This window comes from Anomalospiza imberbis, chromosome 4, assembly GCF_031753505.1.
Source record: "Anomalospiza imberbis isolate Cuckoo-Finch-1a 21T00152 chromosome 4, ASM3175350v1, whole genome shotgun sequence".
In the NCBI taxonomy this organism is placed as follows: domain Eukaryota; kingdom Metazoa; phylum Chordata; class Aves; order Passeriformes; family Viduidae; genus Anomalospiza; species Anomalospiza imberbis.
In genome coordinates this window covers 10,236,919-10,256,932 of record NC_089684.1, presented here as the reverse complement: position 1 = coordinate 10,256,932, position 20,014 = coordinate 10,236,919, and the positions used below count along the sequence as shown (strand labels likewise).

Genomic DNA, 20,014 nt, shown 5'->3' with positions numbered 1-20,014 from the left:
ATAGTGCTTTCTGTATTGTGTCAGTCCAAAACATGATGCTTAGGTAAATTTGTGACATACAGTTATCACTAAAAGAAACTTTGAATTCTCAGATTCGCAGCTTCTTTCCAGTACAGTATTTTTTGCATTGCATCAAGGCTACCAAGAGTACAAGAGCATCTCTATGTTTTGGTGTTTTGGGCTATTTCAATAACTAGTCAAGAAATATGGGTCCTTGACCCATCATATTGTGTGTAACTTTAAATCTAAAAATATTCTCTTTCACTCATCCTTGCCAGGAAAAGAAAATCAAGGACAGATTAATCTTCAGGTTGGCAGCCCCAATTGGAGCTGTTAGCCAAAATTATATTAGGCAACTATCCACAGGAGTGGCCTGGATATTTCAACTGTCTTTGCTTTATCCTCCAAACATTATATTATCCAAAGACTATAATCTACACCTTATGAGATTTTTATCCAAAACTTCCTTCTAGTTCAAATATATAATGAGTTACGCACTCAAGAATATCTGGAAATATTATCCCCACTGCCAAAAGCAGTACTTTTCACTACTAAGTAGTTTCCACAATGGTTTTTACTAAATCCTTTTCCACTTTCTGCTGTTTAAAGGAGCATGCCGGAGATGCAGTTCACAAAGGAATGAGCCCTAGAAAGCCCATCTCTGATTCTATAAATGATTGCAAGAGACCTTTGTTAATCAAGGGAGAATTTCCCCTTGTGCAGACACTGCATAAAAGGTTGACAGATTTTCCCATCCTCTTCCCCAGCACCAGCACAAGGGAAATGGGGACTGGAATTAGGAAGAGAACAGAGCTTCCAGACAAATGCAGGCATAGCCCAAATCATGCCATGGATTTCCTTTCAAGCTGTTTCAGCTTATGTTAACTGTTAAAACATAATCTTTAAAGTGAGCGCTTTACCTTCCCTTGGGATTTCACCTCTCTTTATCTTTTAGCAGTGGGTTTCAATACACAGTTTCAGCCTGCTATGTAACACTTGACCAATCTCAGTATCTGTTTAGAGAGCATGAGAATCATGTATGCTTTAATAAATCAGAGAACTGTCAAAAATTTTGTTGCACCTCCCCATCACTAAATAATCATTACTGTACCACACATAATAGTATGGATCATGACATCCATTTTCTACCTTACCTGTCACTCAAGATTGGGGAAGCTTTGCATATTGGTTGCTGCCACATCCCACATAAATTGAAAAGCATACACATATAAAACAGTTAGTAATATAGTTTGGTGGTGCAGGCAAAATTAAAGAAAGCCATAAACATGCATAGCAGATTTATAAACAGATTCTGACAATCAAATGTAGATAAAAAGAGTGAATATATTTTTCTGCATGTCTTAAGACATTGCTGCTTCCCGAAAGCAGTAAGTATTAAATTTTCAGGCAATTGCACATAAAGAAATATCAATAGGCATGCAGATGTCAACACTAATTCCACTTTATAACCTGGAAGCGTCACATAATCATTCATTCATTCCAAACCTGTCAAACTCTGCACAAAACTGCAGTAAATAATAACTAATTTTTCCTGTTTGTTTTAGGTAAGGCATGTTTAGAAAGCAAACCCTCAGATCCTAAAAACTGCTGAATTGTTTTACTGGATTATTTTAGTTGGTTTTTTGTATTTCTGATTGTTGCTTCCCTTTTAACAATTCTAGCTAAGCCATTTACTTTTAGCCAATTACCTATGAAACTGGGCTTCAGAATATTCTTAGTATTTTCTTCTAGGTGTATCTCAATTTATTATTTATCTTCTTTAGTTTTGTATTTCCTTTTTGGTGGTTTTTTTTTTCTATTCACAGTTCTATAGAAGCTGTAAGAAATATATCAATAAAATTTCACTGTTCTATAGGATATGCATAGATGAACTAAATTTCCAAATATATCTTCAGAATTTCTTTTTCTTGCAGGTATTTTACACAGCGTTTTAGGATTAACCACAGAACATTAGCGCATTAGGGCTTTTTGAAGGAAAGGGCAATCCCACTGAAATTCAAATTGGATGCTAACCCAACAGGGTGGTAAATCCCAACCTTAAGTTGAATTCCTCTCTGCCTGCCAGTGTTGCGGCGCGTTTCGGGGGGGGGATGACCCCCTAGGCTGTGAGTTCGCTGGTAGCAGCAGGCAGGCAAGGAGACTCCACACGGCTTCTGAGGGTGCTCATTAGGTGAGGGTTTATTGGGGGTCCAACTCCCGGGAGGCAGCATGGTTTCTGAGGGAGAGGGGGGAAAGGGGAGTGAGGGGGGAAAGGGGAGGGGGAGAGAGGGGCTGAGAGAGCACCAGCCAGGAGAGCCAGCTAACAAGAGAGAGCGAGCACCACAGTCCCCCCGGCACACTGAACAGGGAGATTCGAAGTGGGCGCGGAACAGATTGGGCCAATGGGATTACAGACACAGGATACTGCAGGGGAGGATCACAGGCTTGGAATAAACCATACATTTTTGAGGGCTGAGACAGGGCATACCATTTAGCTAAAATATAACACCACATGCCAGGACTTGGGATCCCACAGCACGGTGACCCTCTGGCACATCAGGCACAAGCACATTGACATTTCTGTCATTACATGGTGTCACTGAATTGGAACTTGCATGTGTTTGAGTTTAGGAATTCAGCTGGTAAAAGTGGGCTCAGATTCCCACCTGAACCATTGTCTCAGCCTTTTTGTGTGGCTTCAAATGGATCTTCAAAGAAAATTATTGTAACTATATCATCTGGTGCTCTGGCCACACTTGCAATTTTGTCAGAACTTCCTTTAATATGACTGTTTTGGTCTATTTTTTCCATCTGCAAACAATACTGGGGAGTTTCTTCAAGTGGTCCATGAACATTTTACGTTCTTTTTCCAGGCAGATTAAAGAATCATGACAATCAGTTAGGTGATGGCTACATTTTCTCATGACCAGAGTGTGCATGGATAGATGTGGCATGCTGTTCAGGGAACAATGCTGGCACTTTTGCAATCACCTCTGTAGCACAAAGACTGTAGCAAAAAGTCAGTTATGATTCAGCAACCACAGTAAGCAGGTACAGCGTCAGCTTAGAACAGGCACGTTATCAAGGAATCAAGCAAGAACCACCTTCTTAGAATGGCACTGCTATAATACGTGATAACTATGATTATTACACAATACAGCTGTTAAGTTTCCATTGTAATATTTTCCATTAAGGGATTTATAAATGTATTATTAAAATTAATTAAACTGAGATCTCAAACAAAGTACTTACCAAAGAAAATATTTAAATTATTATCCTTGACTTTGACAAGGCTTTTGACACCATCTCACATAATATCCTCATAGGCAAACTCAAGGAGAATTAGTTAGATGGGTGGATCATGAGGGTGGCTCTATGAGGAAGAATGGCAGATCCCAGAGGGTTGTAATCAGTGGCACAGGGTCTAGTTGGAGGCCTCTAGTTGGGCCCAGGATTATTTAACTGATTCATTGGTTCAAAATTACTTGAATGAAGGGGCAGATGCCTCCTCAGCAAGTTGACTGATGACACAAAGCTGGGAGGAGAGGCCGATACCCCAGAGTGCTGTGCAGTGCTTCAGAGGGACCTTGGCAGGTTGGAGAGATGGGCAGAGAGGAACCAGTGAAATTCCGCAAAGGCAACTGCAGGGTCCCACACCTGGGGAGGGAAGAACCCCAGGCACCAGTTCAGGCTGGAGGCTGAGCTGCTGGAAAGCAGCTTGTGAAGAAGGACCTGGGGGTCCTGGTGGATACCAAGCTGTCCATGAGCCAGCAGTGTGACCTTGTGGCCAAGAGGCCAGTGGTGACCTGGGGTGCATTAGGACGAGCATTCCAGCAGGTCAAGGAAGGTGATCCTGCACCTTTACTCAGCTCTGGTGAGTCCTCACATGGATTGCTGTGTTCAGTTCTAGGCTCCTCAGGACAAAAGAGACATGGAGCTTCTGGAGAGGGCAATAAAGATGATTAAGGAATTGAAGCATCTCTCTTACAAGGAGGGGCTGAGGGAGGACTTCTCAAGGCCTGTTCAGCCTTGAGAAGGGACAACTTAGAGGCGACCTCATCAATGTCTGTCTGAAGGGAAGTATCTGAAGGGAAGGTGCCTAGAGGATGGAGCCAGGCTCTGCTCAGTGGTTCCAAGCAATGGGACAAGAGGCAATGGGCAGAAATTAATGCATAGGAAGTTCCAACTGAACACGAGGAAGAACTTCTTTAATGTGTGGGTGACTGGGCACCAGAACAGATTGTCCAAGGAGGTTGTGGAGTCTCCTTCACTGGAGATGTTCAAGAACCGTCTAGACACAATCCTGTGCCATGTGCTCTGGGATGACGCTGCTTGAGCAGGGAAGCTGGACCAGATGACCCCCTGTGGTTCCTGCAAGCATTACCCATTCTGTGATTCTTTTATCTTCTAATCCTTTAATACAAAAAAGGCAAAGTAATTTTTTGGTTTTACTTTTTATGTTTTCTCCAATCTCAGTCCCCTCACAGCCACAGAGCTGGGAGCAGGCATCGTCCTCACTAGAACTGGAAACATCCCTGCCCCCAGACTCTGCAGGCCGGCCTTATGTGAGTAAGAGGTTTAGATTTTCCAGTGCATGGATCTTAAATTGTTGTTTTTGTGTACCTGGTGGAGATGCAAACTTTTATAGAGAGGACAAAATCCTGTTTGTGTTCAGATGACATCTGTGGAATTTCAGTTCTAGGAGTTTGCAGACTACTGGCTGAAAATAAATTGGCTCTTGCCTCTCTGCCAGCTGTGCTAACTCATAGAAGATTTATTTATATACCACATGATCTTTGTCACCTAGTTAGAATACTGTCTTCCATTTCTTTTATGCCTGCAGACATCTCTTTATTTGGTTGGGTTTTGCTGGTTCTTGGAGTTTTTTACATAAATATCTCTGATATGAAACCCAGTTAAATTTTAAACACAGTTATGTGTAAAGAACCAAAATAAGATACCCAAGAAGGGGAAATATTGACGAATAGTAGCATTGTGTAAATTAAAAGGGAGCTAGGGGAGAAAGGGAAAGGTATGAAACCCCCCCATTGGAGCTTAACTGATGTGGGCAGGTTTTTAATACATGTTTTGCTCTTATTTTTCTTTGATCTTATCTCACAGTCTTCATCTTATCATTATCTTATTTTGCTTAGAATTCGATTCCCGGTCAGGGAACCAAAAATGTCATGGTTTGACACTGGTGCAATGCTAGCGCCCTTATGAAAATGCATTTTCCCAAATAATTGCTGTGAGGTGTGATCAGAAACAGAGCAGAGCAGGCCCATGCTAAATAACAAAAGAAAAGAACTTTATTAAACTACTACTACTATAAAAAACACAGACACTAAATCCAGGATGAAGACCCTTTAAAACACTCTTCTTCTTCTCACCCAATTTCTAAACAAGACTACAGTGAGATACTACCTGGGATTCTTGATCAAGTTGCCACCCTTCAGATAATCAATACTCAGTCTTTCAAAGGAGAGAAGTCTCTCTTGCACCACAGACTCCCCTAGGAAACACAATTGCCACCCTTGTGTTTCCATGTTACACATGGCAACCGCCCGGAGAAAATCTGCCAGTGTGACACTCTCCTTTCCATGTCACAGTGCTCTCACCACCGTGCATGGACAGACTGCTCATGGGGCTCCTTTAAGGATGCTTTGCCATGGACCAAAAGAAACAACAGTTCAGCATCTCATCTTAGGACTACAGTCCCCCCCATTTTCTTCCTTCCCTGGGGCCAAGGGTCTCAAGAACAGAGATCTTCTTCTTCCTGAAGACAGAGGGCATCACCACACCTTCTTCAGCTTTCCTCTGTTCTCTTCATTCCTCTGTTGGTAGTCACTGAAACAGGTCTCTTGGCCCACCACCACATCCCTCTAAAATGCAGTCTCTGTTGCAGGAGAATTTCTTTCAGTCTATGGCTAACAAGAAAAGTCCAGCCACAAGCCACTCCATCATCTCTTCCCACTCAAAAATTTCTTCTTCTAACATCTCAGATCCTAGACTGTCTCTCTTGTACTTCAAATCGAGGAGGAGTAATATTTTACAAAGTCTTCATTTCCCAGGAAAGGGTTAAAAGTTCAGACTCCCTGGACTGCTGAAATCTCTACCCAGAAGCAAATTCCCAAGGCCGGGGCTGGGCACCTCCCCCCCTTCTCCTTCTCCTCCGCCCGGCAAATTTATTTACAGGTGCCGTCCGGACTCTCTGTCTCTTCCCTCTGGGGGGGGGACGACAAAGGCATCTCCGCTTCTCTCCACCCTTCCGTCCACAGGAGCTGGCTCGGTTCCAGTCCTTCTACCCCTCGGCTCACCTCGACCAGGCCGCATGGCTTCCCCTCCCCCACCCAGCCCCATGGCTGGGCAGGGGAGGTCTGCACAGCACCTTGACCGGAACCAAAGAGAGACAGTTCTCCTGGGAGTCCTTGCTTTTAACCCCCTGTGTTCTCAGAGACGTGTCCATACCTTCAGTGGTCACTCCAGGTGCCAATATCCAAACCTGACCACTGATTGGTTTGACCCAACTTCTTGAAAAAAAAATTCACTTCCATGTCAAACCACGACAGCAGGTTAAAGTATTAAAACCTTATCATCACAAAACTGTGGTTAGTGTCCAGGAAATGTTTTATTGTTTTTCTGCTGTAGAAATTCACAGAAATGATAAACTTTGTGTTCTGACACTGATGGAAGGATCTTTGCACAAAACTGAGGATATAGTTTTTCTCCTTGTGAGTGCTCTGGAGTTTTATACCCTGCTGCTTCTGGTATATTAATCCATACTTGTTGGATGAGCTCCTCCAATCACTTTGTTCTCTTCTCTGTAATGATTCATTGTAACATTATGCTACTCATATTCCTGAGGAACATAGAGTTATCTTGACTGGATAGATCCCAGTGCACTTTTTAAATACATTTTGTGTAAAACAAACTATATATCATATTATTTCCAGGCGATTTAAATACAGCTGCTTTTAGAGGTAAACAGGGCACTCATTTTGAATTAGCAACAACACTGTGCTTCACAAAACAAAAATAGAACAATTTAAATTGGTAAGATGATGTAGGTGAAATGAAAATAATATCACTAGAATTTTATTAGGGAAAAAAAGAGATTAATATGTCAGTTGTTGCCAAGATTGTTGTATTATTCTTGGCAAGTAAACAGTAATGTTCCCTCTTAGATTTCACAACCAAAATACAGTTGGGCCTCAGAAATGCTGTGGTGATTCGTAATTGATTGGCATAACTGAAAGTGATTTTGATGTCCTGTCTCATATGACAAATACCAGCTGGTGACATCCAGCTTCCTGGAAAATGTTCAGATTAAATGAAGGACAATAGAATCTCATTACAGGTTTCAAATGTTCCCGTAGTAGTTTAAAATTGACAAAAGTAAAGTCTATTGATTGAGATCAGGGTCAGTTTCATGTGGTGAGATAGACACAAAAGCAGAAAAAAACAGGCTGTGCAGGCGAAATGAAACAAACAATAGAACCATTGTGCTCCTTTAGTGACACCTGATAAAAATCTTTAGAACTTCTGGAGAAACTAAGAACAGGGATTACAGTGTTAGATTAGTCCAACTGCTGCATCTAAAATGTTAATTGGAAAAGATGCACCTAGAGGATGGAGGTGTGCTGGCTCTCAGTATAGCTCAGGAGCTCTCTTACGAGTGCTGTCATCTCAAGCCAGCACAACATCCACAGTGACAAAATGAAGAACCACCCCTCTCATATTAGGGACTAATCCAGTTAAACTTTGCTTAGAGCTAATATTTATGGACCTGTTGTTTGACATGTCCCTGTCTCACCCTGATGTTCCATTCTTATCGTCAGTGTCTGCTTTCTTTTTACTGAGTAATATCATGTCTCTTGAAAATGACAGGTGGTCTTACACACTTAAGAAAGGGACAGTCATTTGATCACAGAGGTGTATCTACCCTACTCACTGAACAAAATGGCCCATGAAAATATTTCTTTTTTCAAGTGCAGAAGTCCTCATCTGTCTCTCTCTTTCTCCAGTCAAGTTGATTTAAACTCTTTTATTGAAGTCTGCTGTGCTGTGCTGCTGTGCTGTGCTGGCTGGGATAGAGTTAATTTTCTTGAGAGTAGTTAGTATGGAGCTGTGTTTTGGATTAGCGCTGGAAACTGTTATCAATGTAGAGATATTTTCCTTATTGCTCAGCAGGGCTTGCACGGGGTCAAGGCCTTTTCTGCTCCTCAAACCATCTCCTCACCCAGCAAGCAGGGTGAGGAGCTGGGAAGAGACACAGCTAGGACGGCTGATCCAAATTGACCACAGGGATATTCCAGACCATATGGCATCAGGCTCATATAAAGCTGAGGAAGAAGGAGGAAGGAGAGGTGTTTAGAGTGTTGATGTTTGTCCTCCCAAATTACCATTAGGCATGAAGGAGCCCTGCTTTCCCGGAGCCGGCTGAACACCAGCCTTCCTATGGGAAGAGGTGAATGGCTTTGCTTGTGTGCACAGTTTTTCCTTTCCCTGTTGAATTGTCCTTATCTCAACTCTTGAGTTCTCTCACTTTTTGGATTCTCTCTCCCACCCCTTTAAGGAGGACTGAGTAAGTGGCTGTGTGGTGCTTACTTGTCAGCTGAGGTTAAACCATGACATCCATGTATCAGTGACATTGTAACTTACTGTCCTGTAGACTATTGTTGAGTAAAATTACAAAGAAAAATTAAATATGTGAGTTCATATAAACTTAAATAAAACTTGTCTAAATGTAAGCCCTGTGGTAAAGAATTTACCAGAGAGTAAAATTGTAACAGTGATTAAGATTATATCAAGAACGCAAAAATGAGCAACTGATGACAGCTGATGACTCAGTGTGGTTGCTGTCACTGCTGTATTCATCTCACAGTTTCTTTGTGACAGCTGTTACAACCTAACATATAGAAATATGCATCTACTGGAATACCATTAGCCTTACTGATTCTCATACAGAAATGTTTTACTTAAAATTATAAAATTTAAATTGTCATTGGTCTTCTTGGATAGGTCCTGAGAGCCTCCTCAGATGTCCACTTAGAGTCCCTATGACTTCTTTATTTTGTGTGTCAATTCATGTAACTAATTAATATTTAATTGATCTTCATTGAATTGTTTTTATTTGATTTTTTTTCCTTATTTTTTTTCCTATTAAGAGTAACCAATCTGGACAACTGTAGCCTTGCAATGAATTTGTCAACCAAGCTAAGCTATGCCGTTTACAGCTGTAGAAACATGTTGTCAAGCATTGGAACAGGCTGCCTGGGGAAGTGGTTGGGTCACCGTCCCTGAAGGTATTTAAAAGCCACGTAGATGTGACACTTAGGGACATGGTTTAGTGGTGGCCTTGGCAGTGCTGAGTTAACAGTTGGCCTTGATGATCTTTGAGGTCAGTTTGAATCTAAATGATTCTATGATTCTATTTTTCATTTTTTCCTTTCCACATGCATTTACATGAGATTTTCAGATTGAATCCAAGCAAGAGTGATCTACCAGAAAGAGATGCCAGAACTGGTTCTTCCTATAGTGATATTTGATGCCATTTGAGAAACTGACATTTAAAGGAGTTTTCTGTAGAAGATTGCATAAATAGTAACAGGAGACAGAAATCAAGAAGATTCAAATCTAATTCCTGTTGACTCTAAATTATTTGAAGATTAGTTTCATTGTAAAACTTAACTGTCTCATGATAATGAAAATGAAATAAGAGGTTAAATGATTCTGTAAGACGTTCACAAAATGCAACCTAATCTGGTAGGCTCTTAAAGTTCTTTGGCATGCAAGATCTGGGGCAGTATACCCATGCAGAGTAAAATCATATCAAAGTCAAACTGCTTAAAGCCTGGTTTACAGCTACACTCTGTCAAGATTGGGTAGCTGTTCAAAACCATTCCCACTTGTGGGACTCATATGACATGCTCAGCTTTGTATATAGCCTCACCCAAGGGTCGGGCAAGGAGGAAGTGACTGTTTTCCTTCCTCCATCCACTGTGTCAGACATCCACCCAAATTATGGGAATGGCAGCTCTGGAAGACTTGTAAAGTACTTGAAATCACATCCTTACCTTGCAGTAAGCCATTTGATTGGTAGGCCTAAAATGCTCAGAAATTAGGGCTCTAATTTTGGTTGTGCTCCTCAGGATGAGTAAAAGCCCAGCAGCTCCCTACTATAATTTGCAGAGAAGATTTATGGTCCTAAGAGGTTCTCTTCAATTTATCATGCTGCTAGACAGCCACAGAATGAGGATTTTCAGCTTACAAGTTCACCCATCTCATCTTGGACAGCCTGTATTTTTGCTCCAGGAACATGCTGTGTTCTAAATAAGAACATAGATGATGTTTGCCTTTTCTGTGCAAGGTTGCACCAAACCAGCTTTCAGTACAGCAGCTCTTCCTGACTGCATTCAAGTATGGGGAGTTTCGCTGCTAGTCTGAACACATTTATGTTAAAAGCAAGTATGGTGATTTCTAAGCTTGTATAGTGGTAATAAGGATAAACAACCCAGCCTAACCCAGGCTAACTGAGGTCAACAAACACTTTAGAACTAAATTGTTTAGATGCTGAGTGCTTGCCCCAGAAACAGCTTCTCACTACTCCAGAACACAGTGTTCCTTTTGGTCATGTTCATAAGTAGTCTGGAGATTTAGAGCTAGCAAATGAGGAGCCTGTATTTTTAAAAACAAACCTATTGAAGGGCTGCCTCATAAGGGTTTGGCTTATGAAATCAATGTATAAACAGAGTAAGGATAATATACTAGTTCATTACAGGCGATTTTTAGCATATGATGGAAAGAACAGTCTTGGAAGAACAGGGAAGCAAAGTTTTAAATATATTTATCCAAAGTGTCCTACCTCATACATGGGGAATCATGGGAGGAACTGACTCTTTTTTTTTAATGCTGTGTTTGGTGAGTTTAAACAAAAATACACATGAAACCCAAACAGTTATAAAGGTGGTATTGGAAAACAAAAAGTTTTTGACTGGTGAATTAGAATTTTGAGTTAGTGACCAATAATATCAAGATTTCTGTTGGACTCATGTTTTATCAGTAACAATCATCTAAAGCAGAATGCAGTCCTTTTAGTGCAGCCAAGTAACTAAAGAAGAAAGTCCATCAGAGACTACTCTTAGTATAGGTGGTGCAAGACTTACCTTGAATTTTTCTTTCTTAAGGGAACTTTTTATTTTTTACTGTACTTTTACTGTATGGCTCTTTTTATGGTATGGTTTTTAAATATGAAAATAGCCTATCAGATGAAATGATTGCAAAAAAACTATTTTATAGAACAGTCCTAAATTGCATTTGCATTGTGGCAAATGAGGTATACAGCATTGCAGTGAAAGATATGCTAGAAATCACACATATTTTCATTATGTTGGCTTTTTGTTTAATGTTCCTAATAACATTTTTTTGCCTCATGTACAAAATCTCATCACATAGTATTTTTATGTGTCAGAAAATTTCTGTGTTACAGGTTTTCTGCAGGAAAGGTGAGATTGTCATTTAGATGATGTTCTTGATTTTTTTCTGGTTTTCTTTGTCCTACCCAGTTCCTATTCTTGAATTCTAATTTCTTGTAAAGTTATTTAGGTCTTCATGAAATTACAACACAAGTCAAACTTATGTGGGGCACAAGCCATTTTGAATAAGGATGTGAGTGTTGTGGATTCTTACACTGCTTTAATGTTACTTGCTTTGTCCCTGCAGGTTTAACATATTTGCTTCACAGAGAGAAAACACATAGAAACTTATCTTGCAGTGTCAGCTAAAAGTACTTCCTTTGTTCTGTGTCTTGCTGTCTTTGAATTCAGATAAGCCTTATTAGTTTAAAGACATTTAGTTTACATAGGTTAATAAAATTCAGGAAAAGAATTTTCCAGTGACTCTTGAAGGCGAGTCAGAGTGTGAATCCAGCTTACTTAGATGCAGAGAATGTTCTGAAAAGAAGCATTACCTTATGTTGATGATAATCAGATGTATGTTGTCCTCCAGCTTATTACAGTGTGAATCTCAGCATTTTGTAGTTAGTGTTCTATAAAAAGAATATTATAAAACTTAATTATCTTGTTTTTACAAGCAAAGCAATAAGAAAACCCTAGTGTCTCAATGTCATCCAGAGAGATATTGCTTTGTTGGTGGGATAAAAGGTTATTGGGCAGCTGTGGCAATACAGAATAGACCAACTCCATACTCCACTAGAACATCTGCATATAAATTTGTGTGGATTGAGTTGCAGGAGGTATTTTAAAACCAAACAAAAATACAGAAAAAAATGCCCCGTTTGGTGGTAAATAATAATAAAATATATCTCTTCAGTCTACCCAGAACTTTCATTTGCAATTGTATTTGTTTTATTTTTTAATTTGAGGCAGCTAATTTAATTAATAATAATTTGAATAATTTATTATGCAGCAAAATAGGTAATTCTGTTTCCTATAAAATGCCAACAAAAATGGACTTTGTGGAACAAAGCCAGAACTGGATTTCATGGAACCTAAATAGTCTTAGATATGTTCATAGGATAAGTGAGTGCAGAAAGCCGCAGGTTGTTGTGGCTTCTATCCCAGGAGGTCTTTTTCTTCAGATCAACTCCTCTTCAGGGCTGCTTGCTCCCAAACATTGTAAGACCTCATCCTAAAATTTAGGTAGGAATTGCTTGGTGACTAAGCAGCGTCATGACAGATTGAAAATCACATGCCTTTCAAATGCAAAGTGAAATATATCAGAAGGAAGAATTTGAACCTTTCTGCCATGTTAGCAGGTCTGAAATAACAGGGGAAAAAACGGACCAATGTAAGCAGCTGAAAGGAAATTGTTCAACATCCATCATTATTTAAAAACCCATATGAAGAATATGCATAAAGAATGTGAAGGAAAATAAGATGTTCAACATACAGAAGGCTGTCTCTCACAGATCCAGCAGGAAAGCAGGGTACTTAGTACTCTGTAGTGTATGCTCAACACTGCAATAAGGACAGCATACGGTTACTGGAATTTTTCCAGGTATTAAGACTGAGAATTGAGACCAGCTAAGCTTAAAAATTGTGTGGAATGCTGATTTCTTGTTTTGTTTTGTTTAAAATTTTCCCTGTTATGAATCTCACTCACTCAAAGCGTGCAGAAATTAATGTTTACTCTTTTTTGTGCCACACAGAACCTGAAGCGAGTGGCCGAGACGTGGATGGATGAGTTTGCAGAGTACATTTACCAGCGACGGCCTGAGTACAGACATCTCTCCACTGGTGACATCTCTGCCCAGAAGGAGCTGCGCAAGCACCTTAAGTGTAAAGATTTCAAGTGGTTCATGGCTGCAGTGGCTTGGGATGTCCCCAAATACTACCCTCCTGTGGAGCCTCCACCTGCTGCCTGGGGGGAGGTGAGGAATAGATCAAATTTAAATGAATCTAACATTTTAGATTGTGGGAAATTAAAATTATTAAATGAGAGTAAACCTGATGTTAAGTAGTGTTATTAAGGAAGTTCACAGTGGTTGAAACAGTCCCCGAAATATCCATTGAAATGAGAAACTGTCATGTGTTAGAACTAGCACTGTTGCTTTTGTAACTCATTGCAGCTTTGTGTGTAGAGGGCATATGATGTATGCAAAATGAGGACAAGAATGAGTAAAAAAGTATGTAGCACTCATTACTGAATGTTGCAGAAGATTTTAGATTCAGAGAATCACCTTAGTAAAAAGGAGGTCTGAAGTCTCTGCTTGGGGTTTTTTGCATATCTACTGGCAAACCTTCTCCTGTCCTTACAAGTACAATTGTGTGCAGATGGAGTTAGGTTTGCTCACACATGAAATGTGACAAGCAAGGCCTGGACACTTTCCTTTTAACAGGACTGATTTTGCTCAGCTGTTCTATATATTCTGTAGGTACTGTCATCACTGAGTACCAGTAGCAGACAAATGCAATTTCTCCATTGATGGATATGGGAAGGGAGAGACCACAAAAGAGAAGCCGATATCAGAGCATCACTGCAGACCAGGGGCTGAGCATACAGCCAGCTGCAAATCTCCACCTGTGATCAAAGATGTTCTGCAGTCAGACCTTTCTGAAGAGCAGAGCTGTAGCAAACCTTTCTTTGACAGTTTGTTTTGTGCAGAAGAAATGAGAACACAAGGAGTGCTAGGAGAGGAAATTACTTCCTTAGTTGCACTGAAAAATTGCTGTGGCCTTTGCCCCCAAGAACTACAGCAGCTTCATGCCGTGGATTGGTCACATTTAGAAGGCTCTTTCCTCTCAGTTCATTAAGATATATAAAGAAGGCTTCACTCTTCCAGTGTATTGTGCTACTTTTAAAAAAACATAGGAATATCTGTACTGTGAGTTCTAGCCTTTTCTGATTTTTTTGGAGATGTTCTTAGGGCTGTCAGAAAATTAACTTTCATATTTGAAATGAGAGGATGAAGTTGAAACTTTGACCAAAACATTTGGTAAGATCAGGCACAAGTCTGCATATTCCCAGTGGTCAAGACTGGACCATAGACTTCTAAACATAGATACCTGTACTATTCTCCAGAATTTATATTTAGAAAGGCAAATTACCTCATAGTGAGATTTCTAAAATAAATTTTCTGGTACTAGCAATACTTAATTCTACTTTATAAGCTATCAGTTACAGATGTTCAAAAAAACTCCAATTTATTTATGTCTTACTCTTTGCTACTTCTTGGCAGTAATGAATTCCTTTGTTGTTAAAGTTTCTTCTTTTTGGTCCTGCTGCCCACTTTTTATGAGATTAATGTGTACTGAGAGGTAAGGAATTTATCAGTAGAAGTCAGGCTGGATCAGATTGCCGTGACTGCTACTGTGATCTTCCTTCACCATCTTTCACATTTGTACATGGGTGTCCTTGGAGGACTGGGATCAGGAGATGTGTAATTTCTCTGGCCAGCTGGACAATCCTTAACTCAGTCAAGAGGGTCTAAGAGGAGGAACTTGTGATTCAGGTATTCATTCTTTTCACAGTAATTTTAATATAATCTTTGCATAAACCCAAGTGTTTTTGACAGTAAATCAAAAATCATATCAACAGTGTGAAATCTGTGCCTTAAAAGCATTTACTAACTTCTTAGGAAGGATGTGAAGACGAAAGATTTTCTTTCTTGTCTAAAACATACTTTCTCTAAAATAACAGGAAGATAACTTTCAGCCCTACTTCATTTATTTTGCCTGAGACTCTTACATTCCTGTGCAGTTTTAATTAATTTGTTGGCACTTGCGAGGACCTTGAAAATCCTTGAAGGTCAATGGCTGTGAGAAGTTGAAAGAGGAAAGCAGACTGTAATGGTACTGCTTTGTAAGAATCACACAGATCTTGAAACCTTGCTGATTATACACACCAAAAGTCTGTGCCAGCACTGACTGTCATTTAGTACCCTCTCTGCTTCCATTTGGAAATACTTTACATCTGCTTGCCTGTGCCAGTCTGTGAAAGAGTAAACAATGAAGTACACAGACAAGTTTGGCTCTAGTATTTTGATATCTAGCTAGTAAAAGCATGTGGTGTGAAAGTAGACGTCTCATAAACAGCCTCTGCTCAGCTCCTCTTTTTTTTGCAAACACATTTATTTAAAATCTGACTCTTACATTTCTTGAAAAAAATCTGTTTATGATAGAAAATAAGAACATTTTGAAAACAAAAAGCAATTTTTTTCTACACTTGTCATGGCCTTATCTCTTAGGTGTGTTTGTGCCTTTTGTCCTTGTAGCTGGCAGGGTGAACATACCCTTGATAATTTGTTCTGCCTTGTAACATCTGAAATATGTGCAGTAGAGCAATGTAACAGCAAATCCAGATAAATTAAGGTTAGTGAGACTGTCAGTTCTGTGTTGGAGTGATGTAGCTGTTCTCTTTTCCACTGTGGAAAAGAGGAAGATTTTCAATTAGGTTTTGTTCTTAGTCTTTTGAATATACTAGGATGTCTGGTACGAGTTGAAAACAGTAATACCCATCCCATGCTTTTTCTAAGACAGAATAATATATTTGTAATATGCATTTGAAGTCCTGCTACCTAAAACAATAGGTGTGAATTGGCCACAAGGTGTTTTCTTAGGAAGTACTCATGAATTTACATGCTGTGATCCAGCATGAATATATTGTGCAGCTATCACAGCTTCCAGTGTTTTTGAAAACACATTTTACATTAAATTAATCATATAATATCAGACATTGTCATTTATTTTAGATTTCATGAGTTCTATAGTCAAGGTGGTGCAAAAAAATGTCGTTTTACTCAGTCAAAAGGGAATTATTTAATCTTGGTTTCACTTGCTGTTACAAAAACTTCAACAATTTAATGAGGAAGTGTCTCAGTCAGTGCAGCACTGCTAAGCTGTAGAACCTGAGAGTACTCCTTTCTCAGCCCCAAACTCATGGATTTTAAAGCACTGACATGAAAATGTCGCACATAGAGTCAAGTGGCACATTTGAAAAAAGACGAAAGCCTAAGAACTCACTAACTTCTCTTTCATTTATTTTCCTTTTTTTAAAATGTGTCATCCTCATACCCTTAATGAGTCAATCTGAGCCCAGCATGTGTCACACATCTGTTGTAAAAAAGCGATATAACCCCACCCTGCACAGACTGAGTGCTGCACAGCTGGACTGTTCAAATTCTTTTATCAGGATCAATGTCGCACTGAGTAAAAGTCCCGTGTTTCTTCAGTGAGGTTTTTGGCAGTGCTTGACTTCTTTACCTTTGACTTTTTCTTTTTTATGGCTCACACAAAGGATAAATACTTCTAAAATTACTGTGTATCAGTTGACAGAAGAAGTGGCTCATTTTTTAATATTTGATTCATAGACATTGATGGCCCTAGCGTTATCAGAGTATGTAAGCAGTGCACTAAAACTGGCTCTAAGTGCTGCTCAAACAAAAGAAAAGTAATATAAATGAATACTGTTAATGTCTTCTAAGAGTTAAATCCATTTTCATATTTAAGGCACTAAAGGTATTATATAAACTGATAGTACAAGGTGCTTCTGTTTTGTTGTATCGTAAGCATTGTTCTAACACCATCTCCACAGTCACTGTTCACAGATGACAGTATTGAACATACAGTTGTCTTTAGATTGCTACACTTTCCTTCTTTCTGCTTTTGGCACAGAGAGTTTCATGTCATTGTCAGCATGCAAAGCAGCTCCCAGACTCCCTGGGAGTTTGGCTCTCCCACTCTGGCTCACCCCTCCCAGGCTCCATGAAGGCTGAAGTGTATACTTGGGTAACAGCCTGGCTCCAGTGCAGGCAGGGTAAGGCTGCAGGAGCCAGGACATCAGCTACTACCTCAACAGCAAGTCTTGCAGGAACTCATTTGCCTGGAAAAAGTTGTAGAGTTTTAGAATTGCCAAAGAATATTGGTCAATATAAGTGCTGGGCTCTAGGAGGCTGTATTCTTTATGCTTCTACACCTCATCTGCTCTCTGTAAAGGACTACAGTGCCCATAGTGAGTTACGATGGCATACTTCAAGAAGTATGTATAATGACTTACAGATGGCATCCTGTGCTTTTGTCAGAATTTGTTTAATTCTGAAACAGCCTTTAATAGCACCGCTTACCGTCCTTGTCAGTCCATGCATCAAAGCATGCTTTTCCTGTATGCTTATCTGTGTGTACAAATGATGGCATTTAAGGTTGAGCAAAAAAGTTTTGCATGTAGCAACTCAGTGCCTTACCTGCATGGCTGAAAATCTGTCTCCTGTTCATCCCTGGTCTTACAATTGCACAAATAGGAATGTTGGAAATGTGTTAGGATCACTATCTATATGTTTTCTAGTTGTAACTCATAACCTTAAAAATCCTAAATCCATTGTGCTGTGTGACTGAAGACAAGGCAATTCAAAAGCATATTGGTGTATAAATGAGAAGGAAAAAAACCCTGTACTTCTGCTTTCCTTCCTTTGTCCATGGAATCATCTTAGGGGATTTGCAGGCTGTATGGTGCTGATGCTTGGCAGAATGTTTCCCGTGGCTCTGGCTCTGGCATGATGGCTCGGTTCAGTTTCTAGCAGCTGCCAAGGCCACACAGAAATACCAGAGAACAAAAGCACAGACTTGACTGAAATGCCTTATTAAAAAAGAAAACAAAAAACAAACAGTGACCCCTCTGCAGCTGAAAGGATGAAACGAAAAAAGGATGAGCTAACATGTAAGATGCAAAAACAGAGTCAAAACTAACTCAAGCAAACCTTTCAGGAGTAGAGGGAAGAGGGGAGGACATAAAGAATATGAGACAGATTCCAGCAGTGAAAGAACTAAATGTAGCTTCAGCTCAAGCCTTTTCAAGAAATGGACTGAACACATTTACTGCACAGTCCAAATGACAGAGACTGGGATGGAGCGATGCCATCGAGACAAAATTATGAAAGCCTTTTAATGCAATAAGCATTAATTGGATGTGGAGTGTATTCACTGTCATTTTACAATTCTGAATCACATAAATATACCCAATTATTAATGGCAATTGTTAGCAGTTCCATTTTAATTAACTTGCATGCTGTAAGAAATGAACTGATGTACCATTTAATTTTATGTTAGACCAGAAATCTTTATCTATACAATGGAAATTTAAGTGCATTGAGAAATGATTGAACATTCTTCAAAAAACTTATACTTGGAGAAGGTATTTTCATATGAAACTTTAAAAATAGGACATTAAATTCTATTCCCCTCATTATTCTTTCCTGCCTCTTTTGCTGGGTAATATGAAAATGAAGGTTGTTGAGAACTAATTACCTTTTATCTTTTTTATTGTGGGGCTGCCCAGTGCTGGATTTCTGTGTCTGGTTGCATATATGAAGAGCTAGTGTTTTACCTCATCTTTAGCAACTTTTATTGTATTGAAAAAAGAAAAAATATCCTAGGACTGGGCTGGTCCAATTTTTTTTTTTTTTTATGCTTCTCTGAGCTCTGGTGAAGGATCAAAAGTTCCTGGAGGCAGTTGTTCAAACTGATGCTCCCCCATCTTTTGCCCAGTCTGCGATTTTCTAAGCTAAACAAATTCACCTTCTGAAACCTTTCCTGAGAGTTTTTACATTTTACAGTTTTTACATTTTCTCACTAGCTGTTGCTTTCCCATCTGTGTAAATCATTCTTGAGCATGATTAATAGACTCGATCCCACTCCTGCAGAATCAGAAAAAGAGCAGAGTAGCTCTGGCATGTGTCTTGCATGCACAAGGATTTCCCTTCCTCTCTATGTTTTGTGCAATGCTGTGAAGTTTTCCATCCTTTGGGTGTGTGTGATGTTTGCAGTGGCAATGTGTACATTTCTCTGGCATATTATGGCAACAGCAGTGACTTCTAAAGTATTTTTCATGAAAAAGCACAAATGACTACTCAATGGTATCTCCAGTCTAGAAAGCATCTAGTTTTCTTTCAAAAAAGATCAAAGTAGCATCCAGAATGTCAAAATATGCACCTGCTTACTATATATTATACATTTAAAATTGGTGCACGTTTCCATGCATTTTGATTGTTTAGTTTCTGTTTATCTCATTGAGAGGGGAAGTTTCTTAAAGAAATCCTTTTCATTGTGGAGGTGTCTAAAGGATTTTTAACTATCCCAGCTAAGGAACTCAAGGAGAAATGTGCGTGGATTTGCAACACAAAGTTAGTTTGCTCTTTTTGGTGGCAGTGGGCAAATCTACTTTTCAACCCAATGTTTCAGAGCAAATTTACCTGTCAGCAGTAGTACATAACTGGTACGATTGGTAGTCACAGATTAATTATTACTCAGTTGCTTCAGCCTCAAGAACAAGATTTTCCTTTTAAGAACAAGTTACACTGTAATGTTTGCAGCAGGCATGCAGGAGGAACCTCCATGGGTAAGCATAGGTTTCAGTACAGATTTGTTAAGTACTTTTTAAAAGCCTAAGTTTCAGTGCAGACTTGTTAAGTACTTTTTAATTTTATGCACTTCAGGGAGTAATGTGTGACCTTATCTACAGTGGTGTTATTGTGTCAGGGTAAGAGCATGGATTGGAGCAAGGC

General features: G+C 39.6%; 1 protein-coding gene across 4 annotated transcripts in view; it reads left to right on the top strand.

Annotated features, from left to right (window-relative positions):
- Window positions 1-20,014, top strand: part of GALNTL6 (polypeptide N-acetylgalactosaminyltransferase like 6) — a 909,332-nt gene that overhangs the window by 876,155 nt on the left and 13,163 nt on the right. For all 4 annotated transcript variants that reach the window (XM_068187107.1, XM_068187105.1, XM_068187106.1 and 1 more), the window contains exon 9: window positions 13,169-13,390. In XM_068187107.1, the coding sequence (XP_068043208.1) occupies window positions 13,169-13,390 (222 nt within the window). The remainder of the gene's footprint in view (window positions 1-13,168; window positions 13,391-20,014) is intronic.